Below are 15,607 nucleotides of genomic sequence, written 5' to 3' on the forward strand. Positions count from 1 at the left end.
GATGCGTAGAGTCAGGAAGATGATAGTGATTATGACAACAATGCGGATGAGTTTGGGGATGACACACCCTTCCATGATGAGGGTGATGATGAGGAGGAAGTGAATGTTGAACCTGAGCTGACGAGGGAGCATGTTCTTCCACCTCCCGCTAGACAAAGAGTGTACGAGTCCCACGTGCCATTTCATCAGCGGAATATTCCCTACCTTGATAATTTGCCAAGTATGCCGAACGTGGATGCCCTCACAAGGGATGATGACGAAATTCGGTCAGCGATGTGGGATGAGTCTAGACCAGCTGTTCTGACAAAGGGCATGTATTTCCCCGATAAAGCTCGGCTAATTAGGGCTGTAAAAATCTACAGTATAAGAGAGTGCCGTGAGATGACGGTAAGTGAGTCAACTACGGAGGTATACAAGGTTGTATGCCGTAGGTGGTTTATGAGTTGTCACTGGATGTTACGTGCCAGCAAGAAGAAAGCAGGTTTGTGGAAAGTGGGTAAATTTATTAGCGAGCACAGATATGAAATGGACACATTCAATGAGAATCACTTCAACTTGGATGTGGACTTGATTTCTCTTGTCTTGATTCCATATTTGGAAGTATCCATTAGGTTCAAGATTAAAGAGTGTATTACAGCCGTCCACCAGGAGTATGGTTGTACTATAACCAAAAGAAAGGCATATCTCGGTCGCAAACGTGCCTTTGAACTTATTTATGGCGGCTGGGATAAGTCTTTTTCAAATCTGCCCAGGTACATGGCCGCACTGCAACATTTTAACCCCGGCACTATTGTTGAATGGAGGCGTGAGCGGAGTCCGGACAGACCCGAATATATTTTCAACTATGTGTTCTGGTCATTTAAAGCAGCAATTGATGACTTTGTGCATTGTCGTCCTGTAATTTCCATAGACGGTACTCATGTCTATGGAAAGTATGATATTAAGCTTTTGATTGCAGTTGCAGTTGATGCCAACGGACAAATATTTCCACTAGCTTTTGCCATATGTGCCAACGAAAGCGAAGAGACGTGGACGCTTTTTTTGAACCACTTGAAGCAGCACGTTGTCAAACATCGTTCAGGTATTTGTCTAATATCTGATCGGCATGGTGGTATTTTAAGTTCTGTACGTCACTTGCCTGAATGGCAGGAACCATATGCATACCACCGTTACTGTATGAGGCACCTAAAGGCCAATTTCCAGAAAAAATTTCCTGACAAGGCCTTGCATGACTTAATGTGGATGGCTGCAACTGAGCACCAGCAATGCAAATTCACGAGGCGCATGGAAGCGATCAGGCAGATAGATCCACGAGCCTATACTTGGTTGATGCGACATGAGCTTCACATGTGGACATTGTATGCTGATGGCGGCAGACTATGGGGAGCCCTCACTACAAACGTGTCGGAGTCATTCAACGGCTTGCTGAAGTCTGCCTGTGGACTGCCTGTCACTGCCATGGTCCGCATGACATTCAAACAGAGTGCGGAGAGGTTTGTTGAAAGGCATGCAGCTGTATCAGCATTGATGGACATGGGTGTTCAATTTATGCCAATACCCATGAGAAGATTTGAAAGGTCCAGGAGGCGAGCACAGTGACATTCATTTCTTCAGTACGATCATGAACGGGGTGTTTTTGAAGTTAAGACCGCTATCCGCGGACACTGTGGGAATAATCTACAGACGGTGAATGAAAATAGAAGGTTATGTTCATGTGGGAAATGGACCATCTACCACATGTCGTGCGCACATGTGTTGAAGTGCTTTCAACAAGTTGGATATGGGGCAACAAACTATATTGATAGGCAATACAGTGTTGCTGCAGACGTAGACACGTATAGTGGGAAGTTGCAGCCATTAGGTGCTGAGCATTATTGGTCGCCAGAACCTTTTAAGATGGTATGTAACAAGGACTATTTGCGCAAGCTGCAAGTGCAAAAGAGAACGCGTATACGGAACCAAATGGATGTTGGTGACACCGTTTATGCGCGTAAATGTGGCATATGATCGCAAACAGGACACGACCATCGTAAATGTCCTTCAGGTGGTGTGCGTGGCGGTGGTAATCCGGCTCCTAGTGCAAGTTCGTCGAATGTACCGAACTATCAAGGATACCCCTAGTCTTTTGTTTTGGTATTCTTTTTTGTAATACGTGTTTGTACTTGTGTATGTTGCAATATATATCAATTAAAATTATGTTCGACAATCTGGAATGAGTGAAGAAAAAACTGTTTAATTGCAGGAAAATGTAATATGTAAAGCGTGGTTTGATAGTTTCATATAACAACACAAGCACTTAAACTTAACTTCCACTTCAAATAAAATAAAATTTAGTACAACAAACAAGGAAAATATTACTACAGCACAAACACAAACGTAGCAGGCCAACATAATAAAAATACATGAAATATGAAAAATACACTAAACACATACATACCAATGTTTAGTCCCGGTTGCCATTTACTCTCCGCTCCAACCACTTAAATCGTTCTTCCAGTTGTTCTTTTTCTTCTTCTACCTCTTTCAGTTTCGCCTTCACCTCCGCAAGTTCCCGTTTATATATTTTTTTTTACGTTCCCTTTGTGCTTCACAATTCCATTGTGCTTTCCATTTTTCTTCTCCCACCTCCTTCAGTTTCGCCCTCATTTCTGCAATAATTCTATCGCTTTCGCTTTGTGTTTCCTGTTGGCGTAAACACATATTATGAAGAAACTGCAGTTATTCTTTGTAGTATTCCTTATAACATGGTTCATCAACCCATTCCTAAAACTCACAAATAGGTTCGCCGGGAACCTTGTAAAACTGGTTCATACAGTGCCAGTAGCGGCGTCCAGCTTCACCACCGTCCCAACAACTTTGCATCATGCATGATTTTCCACAGTAGCACTTTGGTGGACGAAGAGGTTGAGCCATATAATGAAATATTTGCTTTTAGTAAAAAAAAAACCTTACTTTTAATGAAATATCTGCTTTTAGTAAATTTTGAGTATACAAAATAACTAATTTGAGCCCGTTATTTATAGGCGAGTCAAAATAATTAATTCGCAGTATAGTACTGCATTTTATGGAGTTGTCTTGTCGTTCTGAAAAAGATGAAAACCATGTGAAAAAAGCTGCTGTCTTGCAAAAAAATTTAATAATTAATTCGCAGTATAGTACTGCGTTTTATGGATTTTTCTTGTCGTTCTGAAAAAGATGAAAACCATGTGAAAAAAGTTGCTTTCTTGCAGAAAAATTTAATAATTAATTCGCAGTATAGTACTGCGTTTTATGGAGTTGTCTTGTCGTTCTGAAAAAGATGAAAACCATGTGAAAAAAGCTGCTTTCTTGCAGAAAAATTTAATAATTAATTTGCAGTATAGTACTACGTTTTTTGGAGTTGTCTTGTCGTTCTGAAAAAGATGAAATCCATGCAAAAAAACTGCTTTCTTTATGTTTCCTTTTAGTTCTACTGTGTTTTTGTGTTAGGTTTGCAAGGTTTGTGTTTGTGTTGTACTGTTTAAGTTAAATTGTTGTTCAAACGCAATTAAAATAAAATTGTTGTTAAAAGATAATTGTTACCATTATTTACATAATGCACTATTTACACAAAGTAAAAACACAAGTAAATCAGTGAGTCCCGCAGCCTGTGTGCTTCAGTGCTGCTGCCGGTCTAAGTCGCATCCCCAATCGCCCGGGTACACTATCTGGATCATCGTCATCAAGCCGCCTCTTTATGTGAGGATGTGCAGTAGCATCGACACCACAGCTGGCAGGATCGGAAGAATAGGCCGTCGGGCCGTCAGCAACCTACAAAAAGTAGTAATCTTAGCATGTGAAAAAGTATATTTGTATTGTACGTGTTGAGTCAAAAAACATTTTCTCACTGTGGTCTCGTCCGCCGCCTGAGTATATACATCCGTGGTGTCCTCATCAAAGCATATAGTGGCCTCGAAGATGGGCTGGAACAAAACCTTCATAAGAAAGTTAAAAATTAATTAATGTCAGCTCATTAAGGAAAATAAAACAAATTGAAATTTTAAAGTAATACAAACATACTTGCGTCAGTGGTAGATCCGCATCAACCGCTGGGGATGAGGCATAACTCAACCTGCGCCCGCCATCCACGTCCCAGGTGGGCCGATCCTCAGCTGCGGTAGATGGGCATGCAAAGTACTGAGGCGTCCAGATGAACTACCAAATAATAACATAAAAGTGAGTATGCGCAACACAACTCAATTACTAATTCGCAAGTGTAGGTACAACTCAATTACTCAATTATTTGTTTCCACTTACTGAGGCATTCAAAGCATGGGTCCACTAATTCGCAGTATAGTACTGCGAATTGCTTGGCCCAAAAATTAAAGTGTACTCAATTCGCAGTATTGTACTGCGAATTGCTTGGCCCAAAAATTAAAGTGTACTCAATTCGCAGTATTGTACTGCGAATTAGTTAAAAAAAAAATTTAATAATTCGCAGTAGAGTACTGCGAATTAATTTAACGACTAAATTTCCGTTAAAGTAATTCGCAGCATAGTATATATGTAACTTTTTTTTAGTAGTAAAAACGTGTTTTTTGTCCAAAAAAATATTAGAAAAGTTTCGGACTCTTGGTATTAGACTTGTATTTTCTCTTACCATGTTTATATCTTTTATCTTAACGAATGATTTTAGGTTTGTAGGTCTAAATGGTTCATTTAACACGCTGCCAAACCTCAAGATAACTTACATTAGTTGTGTGAAATCACTTTTTATTTTACATATTTGTGGATTCATATCTTATACATTTGGGTTCATAAAAATTTTAAAACTATACAATTATAAAATAAAAAAAAGAGCTCACACAACTAATGAGGCACAAAATAAAAAATTTCCTAACTTTGCATTATGACATATTCGGAGAAACATGAGGCGCTTTTACGAATCCCGAAGTACTAGCTCTAACCTTATCTTCTAAAAATTGGAATCGAATTGACCAGTGATGGTAATTATGTAACCCTGCCACTTGACAAATGGCAGGCACAGTTTTCTGCAAACAGATGTGAAATTCGAGATTGCTTTTAATTGGACGACGAAATGAATGGTAAAGAATTGGTGAAAGAAAGCTGGCTGTCGAAAGAAAGTTCTATCATATCAAGAGATTGACGTTTTGCCTCAGTTACTTTAGTGGTCAAAGTAAACTTTAGTTCTAAGGTGAATTTTCTTCCTTTTTCTTTAGTTTAAGAAAGCGATGGAATTGGGAGTTGTTAAAGACAAATGCTTCTAGGGGTCTTTTGTTTTTTTTGGTAATTTAATTTCATTTCATTTCAAGAAGGAATTATACAATCATGACTGTTTACATTTCTCAACTCTAACTTTAATCTACTTTCTTCCTTTCTATTACATACAAATAGGATAGTAATTCATCTCATCTAAACTAACTTGAAATCGTTGTATACATCTTCCTCTTCCATGTATTGCTTGAACTATAGTTCGAACAAGTTCCTGAATAGTCTGCTTCACACCTCTGAAAATTTTGTTGTTCCTTTCCTGCCATACATGGTATCCCGCTCCTGCAAGTATTAGTCGATAAAGTTCTGCTTTTATGCTTCTTCCTTTGTAATATTTGACTGCCCAATTTAGCTCTTCATTCCATTGCATTGCTTTCCTGCTTATCCCCTGCCATTTCAATAAAACTGTCCGCACTTTGGAAGTGTATGGACAAGAAAAGAATAAATGATCAATGGACTCCTCTTCTTTGTTGCATAATTCACATGTGACTTCCTCTATATATCCCATTCCTCTTAGCCTATCTTTGGTCATTAGTTTCCTTTGAGCAGCTAGATAGATAATAAACTTCCACTTTGGAGCTTCCAGATTTCGTTGCATAATCTTCCTCCATGTGACTCGCTCAAAATTTCCTCTCAATTTTGTGTATAGTTGTTTCACTGAAAAGCTCTCCATCTTCTCCATATCGTCTTTCTTATATCCAGCTTCCTCAAAATATTGACTAGCTTTGAAAATCTTCTGAATTATCCATGAAGCTTGTTTTGCTTCAATATTCCACCCTGCTATCTGTTTCTTGTAATACACATGCACCCACTGCACCCATAACCTATCTTTCTTTTTGCACAAATTCCACATCAATTTGCAAATTGCAGCTTTATTCCAGGCTTCAACATTTAGCAGATTTAAACCACCAGCTGCCTTTGGTTTGCACAAAGTTTCCCAAGCCACTAGAGCTTTCCTGGATTCTTCTGTTCCCCCAGTCCATAAGAAAGTTCTGCAAACTTTCTCAATTGTGTGGATCAGCTTCTTTGGAAGTACAAAAATCTGTGACCAGTATATTTGTATAGAGAACAAGACACTTTTGATCAACTGAATTCTACCTGCATAGGACAGAAATTTTGTTGTCCAAGACTGAACTCTTCCTAGCATTCTCTCTATTAAAGGCTGGCATTGTACCAAGGATAACCTCTTAGTGCTAAGAGGCACTCCTAGATATCTCACTGGTAGTTCCCCTTTGACAAATCCCAGATCATCTAATATCTGTTGTTGCTGCTCTTCCCTGACTCCTCCAAATATTATAGAACTTTTCTCTCTATTATATATTAACCCTGATGCTTCTGAGAATTGTTGAAAGCATTGAAATACCAACTGTACTGACATCCTGTCTCCCCTACTAAACAGCAATAGGTCATCTGCAAAGCTCAACTGAATAATATTCATCTTGCTGCATTTTGGATGGTAGTTGAAGTCTGGATTCTTTCTGAGAGTCTTTAGCAGTCTTGTTAAGTATTCCATAACTATCACAAAGAGATAAGGTGACAAGGGGTCTCCTTGCCTAAGTCCCTTCTTAGCTTTAAAAGGTTCTGTAGGTGCACCATTGATCAGGATGGAGTAGGATACTGTGGTAGTACATTGCATGATCCACTGTATGAACTTCTCAGGTATTTGCAAGCAAGTTAGGACTTGTTCTAGATATCTCCATTCCACTGAGTCATAAGCTTTCTTCATGTCTATCTTCATCATGCATCTAGGGGATACCCCTTTCCTATTATATCCTTTAACTAATTCATGACTTAGTATTATATTATCATTAATCAGCCTACCAGGAACAAATGCAGCCTGGTTTTTATCCACTATATCATCCATGATATCCTTTAGCCTGTTAGTTAGAACCTTGGATATAATTTTGTATAGAATTGTGCAGCAGGAAATAGGTCTATACTCAGAAATTTTGACAGGATCTTTCACCTTTGGTATGAGGGTAACTGTTGTAACATTGATTGGTTTGCACATTTGAGATTCTTCAAAGAACTCTAGCACTGCATTTGTAATCTCTTCTCCTATCACTGGCCAAGCTTTTTTAAAGAAAACTGCATTAAAACCATCACAACCTGGAGCTTTCATATCACTGATGCCTTCCAAAGCTTGATATATTTCCTCCTTAGTCACCTCTGCTACTAGCTGCATCTGTTGTATTATGTTCACCTGTGGACCATCTTTCATTACTACTGGATTGACTGCTGGTAGTTCATCTGCTGAAGTCCCCAAGAGTTGCTTATAGAAATCTATCACCTCTTCCTCTATGTCCTTCTTTGTGTATGCAATGCTGCCATCACTTTTTATCAATCTTCTAATTTTGTTTTGATTGCATCTACTCTTCATGCTGGCAAAGAAGTAAGCAGTATTTGCATCCCCTAATTGCAACCATTTAATTCTAGACTTCTGCTTCATAATACTCTCCTCTATTTGTGACCATTTTTCCAGTTGTATTTTTGCTTCTTTCTCCTCTTCTATTAGTTGTCTATTTTGCCCTGGGGTCCTCATTTGTTTCTGCAATTCTATCAATTTCTGTCTACATTCCTTGACCTTCACCTCTGCACCATTATATTCTGCCTTGTTCAACTCCTTCATTGCTTGCTTTACTTTCTTCATTTTTTGCCATACACTCCACATTTTCTGTCTTCCATAAGATTGACTCCAAACTTCATCAACAGTCTTCAGAAAATTGTCATGCTCAGCTAGATGATTTAGGAATTTAAAAGGCTTTGCATTCTTTTCTTCCTGTACCTCCAGTTCAATACTCATAGGAGAATGGTCTGAACTATGAGGATCCATAACCCACACTTCATTCTGTACCATTGAGAGTAACCAATCTGTATTAACAATTGCCCTATCAATCTTACTATAAGTGCTCCCATTAGTCCATGTATACCTTCTTCCACTATTTTTTAATTCAGCTAACCCATTATTTATCATGAAATCATTGCAATCTCTAACCTCAGCTTCTTGTACAGGACTTCCCACTGGTCTATCTTCCCCCTTCCTTATAGCATTGTAATCACCCATGGCTAACCAAGCTCCTTGCTGTGTTGAATGAATACTTTCTAATGCAGACCATAGGCTTTTCCTTTGCTCTACACTATGCAATCCATATACTGCAGTAAAGTTAATCTGAGTATCTAGTCTCTTCACATATATTCTGGAATGGATCAGTTGTTCAGTTTTACACACCTCTTTACATTCTATTTCGTTGGGATCCCATGCTATCCATATTCTCCCTTTACTACTCTGCTCATAGTTATCTATATACTTCCATCCTGGAGCTATTCTCCTAATAACTTGTGCTGCATTTTGTTTTTTGATTTTGTGTTCCAATATTGCTATTATATACACTTTATTACTTGTAATAAACCACTTTACCTCCTTTTGCCTAGCAGGCTTATTCAAGCCTCTTACATTCCAAGTGATGAGCTTCATACTGGAATAAAGAGGTTTTGAGTACCTCCCCCTTGTCCTGTATCCTCTCTCTGTCTACTGCTACCTTCTCCTTCTTTGTATGACATCAAAGATTCTGCAAGCAAGTTGAAACCATTCAATATGGTCACTACTTCTGTCTGCTGTTTATCCCTTATCTTTGCTGCTGATCTTCCTATAGTTGTTCGCCATTGTTGTTCCTCCTTCCCTTTATGACTCTCCACCTGATTATTTATTATCTCCTTGCTTGTGTTTTCCCCTTGCACTGTTTTCCTCTCCTCTCCTTCATTTACTTTTGGTATCCCTTTTGGTTGCCATTCCTGTTTCTGTTTTATGTTCTTATTCCTTATGTTTGGCTGGTCTGTCCTTCTACATTGATGTCCCACCTGCATACATTTTGTGCAGAATTCCGACACCCAAAACATATTCAATTACTTGCATAAACTCTCTCCCATTAGGATCAGTTACTTTAACTGATTTTGGTAGCTCTTTTGTCACATCCATCTCCACTAACACCCTAGCATATGAGATCCTGTCAACTTGTGTAGTACATGCATCTGCATACAAAGGTACTCCCAATCCACTACTAATCCTGCTTAGTGATCTCTTACCCCAGCAATTCAAAGGTAAATTTGGATATTTCACCCACATTGGTATGGTCTGCAGAACTTCTTTGTTTAAATCAAAATCAGCTGACCACACTTTCACTATAATTGGCTTATTATTCATCATGTGTGGCCCAGAGTACAATACCTCATCCCGATCTTCAATCGAATTAAATTTCACCAAAAAATACCCATCGTTATGGAAGTAGACTTTAGGCTTTGCAACAAAATTCCACATCGAAGCTATATATCTCTCCATTGCACCAATTGACGGACTACCCCCCACAACATACAAAATTAAAGCTAATTTTCACTTTTGAGTTTCCTCTTCTACCTCTTCTTTGCATAATTCAACTGTTATTTCTCCATTTCTGATAGTAGGCGGAATATAGCTCAGATCCATACCTTTTGCTGCAAAAGTTGAACCTACGAATAGATTCGCCCATTTTTCTGATCCTTTTCCAGCTACATCACCTTCTCCCTGCTTCTCTGCTTCCTTGGCAATTGCTCGATTATTCTAATGGCTAGAGGTTGGTAAGTTGAGATTTATTTGGGACATTTATATAAGTTTCCCTTATTTTTTCTTAATACATCCTACCAAATAACCCTTTAGTTTTCTTAACAGTAAAACAAGTTAATTATGGATCTTTCTACCTAGGGATACAACGCATGGATGATTTATATGGTGATTAGTAATAAATGAATTGTGATTTAATGATTTATAATATAGTCAATATTATACTTAAATTACTTATTATTAAAAGAGTATCATTTTCATTAAAAATTTAATCAACTCGTTGATGATACACATTTATTCTAATTTTATCACACATAAATAATACATTGATCCCTCATGTGTATCATCAAGGAATTGAATAATTATTGATCAATTTATTTTCTACAAATAAAAATATATCATCTAATGCGGGATAAATGATGCAATTTATTGTTCTGATACAAAAAATACAATCAACCAATCGACTCTTTAATGTCACAAAATATCATTAATTTCGTACTCTTTAGACTAAGTTGCTAATGTAAGTTATTTTCCTACGAGTATGTAGCCCAATAAGATTAGGCCCATAATTAATATTTAATTAATGAGCAAATCTCATCCGTCTGATCGGTTACTTGATGGACGTACCAGATTAAATAAGAACCCCTATAAATTGGTCCTCTCCCCACCCATTAGGGTTACCGTATTTTTATTCTCTCTTCCACCACTAAAGTCGGCGGTAACGAAAGCTAGGGCAAGGGGCGAGAAACCAATTTACCGATCAACGCTTCCGCTTCAAGATAATGAATTCCGCTTCAGGTATATTTTCTATGACGATTATATGTAAGATTATCATGTTCAAGATACTGGTAGAATTATAGTTTACGCTTACATGTGGTATCGGAGCCTGGGATATGAATTAATAATCTTCGCAAAAGAATATAAAGTTATACATACGGGATTGTTATAAAACATCGTTATAGACGACTTCTCTGCAATATAAGATTATCCCTCTGTTACTGTTTCGGACTTCATATTGATTATACAATTAACGGGATCAATGCTTATAAAGTTTTGGCATGTTCTAAGTAATTAAGTTTTCCTTCAACCTAATTATTATTTTATCATTAATATACATAGCATGTCTATATAAACCTATGACAGAAAGTCTCAAACTATTATGTTTTGGACTAGAATATTTGGTTTTGATATTTAAACTTTCTGGACCATTAAAGTGATAATATTCCTAAATTTCTCGAATACAAACGTAAATTTCACATGCCACATTGATAGGGATTCGGTTCTTAAATTTTGAAATAACTAATGTATGTATTTTAAAGTTATATAGAATGTTTAAAATATATACATACATAATATTTATATTTTATGCATGTACTAATGTTCATATAGTTTGTTAGTCACCAAAGTGATCAAACTAGAATGTTTTAAAATATTCACATGCATAAAAATTTCTTGATGTTTATTTTATGTGTGCACTTATGTTTACATAGTTTGTTAGTCACCAAAGTGGCCAAACTAGTTTGCTTATGAAAATATGCATACATAAAATAATAGTTTATCCATGAAATTAATAAAATGCTATAATTAAAAAAATTAGTGGATAAATTAATTTTCACTATTGCTAGAACTTAAGGATTTACCCAAAGGTGCATCAATTATTCTATGAATAGTGAATATGATGAGGTAAATCAATATTCTTAGTCAAATATATATTGTCTGTCCAAAGATGGCATATATATTTGGTTAAAAATATTTAATTACCTATTAAAGACTAAATGGCATTTAAATTATGATAGTGTATCGTAGTATCTACCCAAAGGAGAATTGCGATATGTTTTAACTGTTTTGTTGAATCCATATTGATTTGTGAGCATATATTATCTATTTTGCAGCTATTCCTTTTCATTCGCTTGCTTCGTCTGTTACTGTGTTCAATGGATTGAACTTCTCTGAATGGCGTGAACAAGTCCAGTTCCACTTAGGTGTGATGTATCTTGACTTGGCTCTGCTGAATGATAAGCCCGCTGCCATTACTGATTCGAGCAGTGCGGATGAGAAGTCTTTCCATAAAGCATGGGAACGCTCTAACAGGCTAAGCCTTATGTTTATGCGAATGAATATTGCTAACAACATTAAGAGTACTATTCCACAAACAGAAAGTGCCAGGGAATACCTGAAGTTTGTGGAAGAACGTTTTTGTTCTGCAGATAAGTCTCTCGCTGGTACACTAATGGCTGAACTCACGACCATGAAGTTTGATGGGTCGCGTAGTATGTAAAATCATATCATCGAGATGACTAACATTGCAGCAAGACTTCAGACCTTGGGGATGAAAGTGGATAACTCCTTCTTGGTTCAGTTTATTCTGAACTCGTTACCTCCTGAGTATGGACCTTTTCAAATTAACTATAACACTATTAAGGATAAGTGGAATGTTAGTGAATTGTCCAGTATGCTTACTCAGGAGGAGTCAAGACTTAAGAAACAAGGGACTCATTCAATTAACCTCACGGGTCAAGGAGCTGGTAAAGGACTTAAAGTGAAGGCCAACAAGTTCAAGAAGAAGAAAGCACCTGCTAAAGCTCAACAGGATGCTAACAAGGAACATAAGGCAGATACGTGTCTTTTGTGTAACAAGGAAGGACACTATCAGAAAGATTGCCTGAAACGTAAAGCTTGGTTCGAAAAGAAAGGTACAATTAGTGCTTTTGTATGTTTCGAATCAAATTTAGTAGAAGTTCCTAATAATACTTGGTGGCTTGATTCTGGTACAACTGCTCATGTATCTACTACGTTGCAGGGATTCCTTACGATCCAAACTACAAATCCAAATAAGGATTTCTTGTTCATGGGAAATCGTATGAAGGCTCCAATTGAAGGCATAGGGACTTATCGTTTGATCATGGAGATTGGACGTCACCTTGATCTATTACAGACTCTTTATGTACCTTCAGTTTCTAGGAATTTGATTTCTCTTTCAAGACTTGATGTTTCTGGATTTGATTTAAAGTTTGAAAATGGATGTTTCAATTTATATAAAAATGCTATTTTTTATGGTTCTGATTTTCTTAGTGATGGTTTATATAAATTGAAGCTCGATATTGGTTTTCCTGAATCCCTTCTTAATGTTCAACATAATGTTGGAATTAAACGTAGTTCACTAGATGAAAGTTCTGCTTACTTGTGGCATAGACGTTTGGGTCATATATCCAAAGAAAGGTTAGAGAGATTAGTAAAGAATGAGATTCTTCCGAATCTAAATTTTACTGATCTTACCATATGTTTGGATTGCATTAAGGGAAAGCAAACCAAGCATAGTAAGAAAGGTGCCACAAGAAGCACCCAGCTTCTTAAAATTATACAAACCGATATTTGTGGACCCTTTGATGTTCCATCTTTTGGTGGAGAGAAATATTTTATCACGTTTATCGATAATCTTTCACGTTATGGATACATCTATTTGCTGAAAGAAAAATCTCAAGCAGCAGATGCTCTCAAGGTGTTTATTAATGAGGTTGAGAGGCAATTAGATAAAAAGGTGAAAATCATTAGGTCAGATAGAGGTGGTGAATATTATGGAAAATATAATAAGTCAGGACAATGTCCAGGTCCATTTGCAAAGTTTCTCGAGGAATGTGGCATATGTGCACAGTATACTATGCCAGGAACACCTCAACAAAATGGTGTTGCAGAAAGGCGTAATCGAACACTTATGGACATGGTTAGGAGCATGATAAGTAATTCCTCATTACCCAAATCATTGTGGATGTATGCTCTTAAAACCGCTGTATATTTATTAAACAGGGTTCCTAGTAAGGCAGTTCCAAAGACCCCTTTTGAACTGTGGACTGGAAGGAAACCTAGTTTAAGTCACCTGCATATTTGGGGTTGCCCAGCGGAAGCTAGAGTTTATAATCCACAAGAAAAAAAATTAGATTCTCGAACAGTAAGTGGTTACTTTATTGGTTACCCAGAGAAATCTAAAGGGTATGTGTTTTACTGTCCAAACCATAGTTCGAGTATTGTTGAACCGGTAACGCAAGATTCATTGAGAATGGTGAAGTTAGTGGGAGTGTTGGAAAGCAAAGTTTGGAAATTAAAGAGGTGAGGGTCAATATTCTATTACCCATAAATGTGCCTACTTCCACACAAATGCCAAAGATTATTCCAGTTGTTGAAGAACACCTTGACAACACCGAGCAACATTTGGATGAAACACTTCATGAAGAAACTAACTCACAAATATCTGACACAAATGAACCACAAGAAATGCCATTAAGAAAATCTCAAAGAGTTAGAAAATCGGCTATTTCGGATGATTACGTGGTTTATTTGCAAGAGTTAGATTTTGACATTAGTCTTAATAAGGATCCGATTTCATTTTCACAAGCCATAGAAAGTAATGAGTCTGACAAATGGATTGATGCCATGAAGGAAGAGTTAAAATCCATGAAATACAATAAAGTCTGGGATCTCGTTGAATTGCCAGAAAGTTCTAAAAGAATCGGGTGTGGGTGGGTCTTTAAGACCAAACGCGATTCAAATGGCAATATTGAGAGATACAAAGCTAGACTTGTTGCCAAGGGTTATACTCAGAAAGGAGGCATTGATTATAAAGAGACCTTTTCACCGGTCTCAAAGAAAGACTCGTTAAGAATTATTATGGCTTTGGTGGCTCATTATAATTTAGAGTTACACCAAATGGATGTGAAAACTGCCTTTCTTAATGGAGATCTCGAGGAGGAAGTGTATATGGACCAACCAGAGGGTTTCGAAACTAAAGGAAAAGGTCAAATGGTGTGTAAACTGAAGAAGTCAATATATGGACTTAAACAAGCCTCACGACAATGGTATATAAAGTTTAATGATACCATAACATCTTTTGAATTTGTGGAAAATACCGTTGATCGGTGTATATACCAAAAGATCAGTGGGAGCAAGTTTATATTTTTAGTCCTATATGTTGATGATATTCTACTTGCTGCTAATGATTTAGGCATATTGCGTGAGACTAAAGATTTTCTCTCTAAGAATTTTGAAATGAAAGATATGGGTGAGGCATCCTATGTGATAGGAATAGAAATATTCCGTGATAGATCACAAGGATTATTGGGATTGTCTCAGAAAGGCTATATCGAAAGAGTTCTAGAGAGATTTAACATGAACAATTGTTCAGCAGGAATTGTTCCAATTCAAAAAGGGGACAAAGTTAGTCTCATGCAATGCCCTAAGAATGATGTAGAACGAAAAGAAATGGAATCAATTCCTTACTCTTCAATTGTTGGTAGTCTGATGTATGCTCAGACTTGCACAAGACCGGATATCAGTTTTGCGGTCGGAATGTTAGGAAGATATCAGAGTAACCCAGGAATTGATCATTGGAAAGCTGCAAAGAAAGTTTTGAGGTACCTGAAAGGAACAAAGGATTACATGCTCATGTATAGAAGGTCCAAGCATTTGGAAGTTGTTGGATACTCGGATTCAGATTTCGCTGGATGTATTGACACTAGAAAATCCACGTTTGGTTATTTGTTCCAATTAGCTGAAGGAGCAATATCGTGGAAGAGTGCCAAACAGTCTGTCATTGCTACATCCACGATGGAAGCAGAATTTGTGGCGTGTTTTGAGGCCACAATTCATGCATTATGGCTGCGAAACTTTATTTCAGGACTTGGGGTTGTCGACACCATTACCAAGCCGCTGAAAATTTACTGTGATAATTCTACAACAGTATTCTTCTCCAAGAACGATAAGTACTCCAAA

The 15,607-nt window shown here is 37.3% G+C and overlaps 1 protein-coding gene across 1 annotated transcript; it reads left to right on the forward strand.

Annotated features, from left to right (window-relative positions):
- The first annotated feature begins 10,626 nt into the window (after nt 1-10,626).
- Nucleotides 10,627-12,122, forward strand: LOC109237693. The gene is made up of 2 exons (XM_019404026.1): nt 10,627-10,642; nt 11,737-12,122. The coding sequence occupies exons 1-2, from the start codon at nt 10,627-10,629 to the stop codon at nt 12,120-12,122; spliced, it is 402 nt and encodes a 133-aa protein (XP_019259571.1).
- Nucleotides 12,123-15,607: the final 3,485 nt, after the last annotated feature.

Source organism: Nicotiana attenuata, unplaced genomic scaffold, assembly GCF_001879085.1.
Source record: "Nicotiana attenuata strain UT unplaced genomic scaffold, NIATTr2, whole genome shotgun sequence".
NCBI lineage: Eukaryota > Viridiplantae > Streptophyta > Magnoliopsida > Solanales > Solanaceae > Nicotiana > Nicotiana attenuata.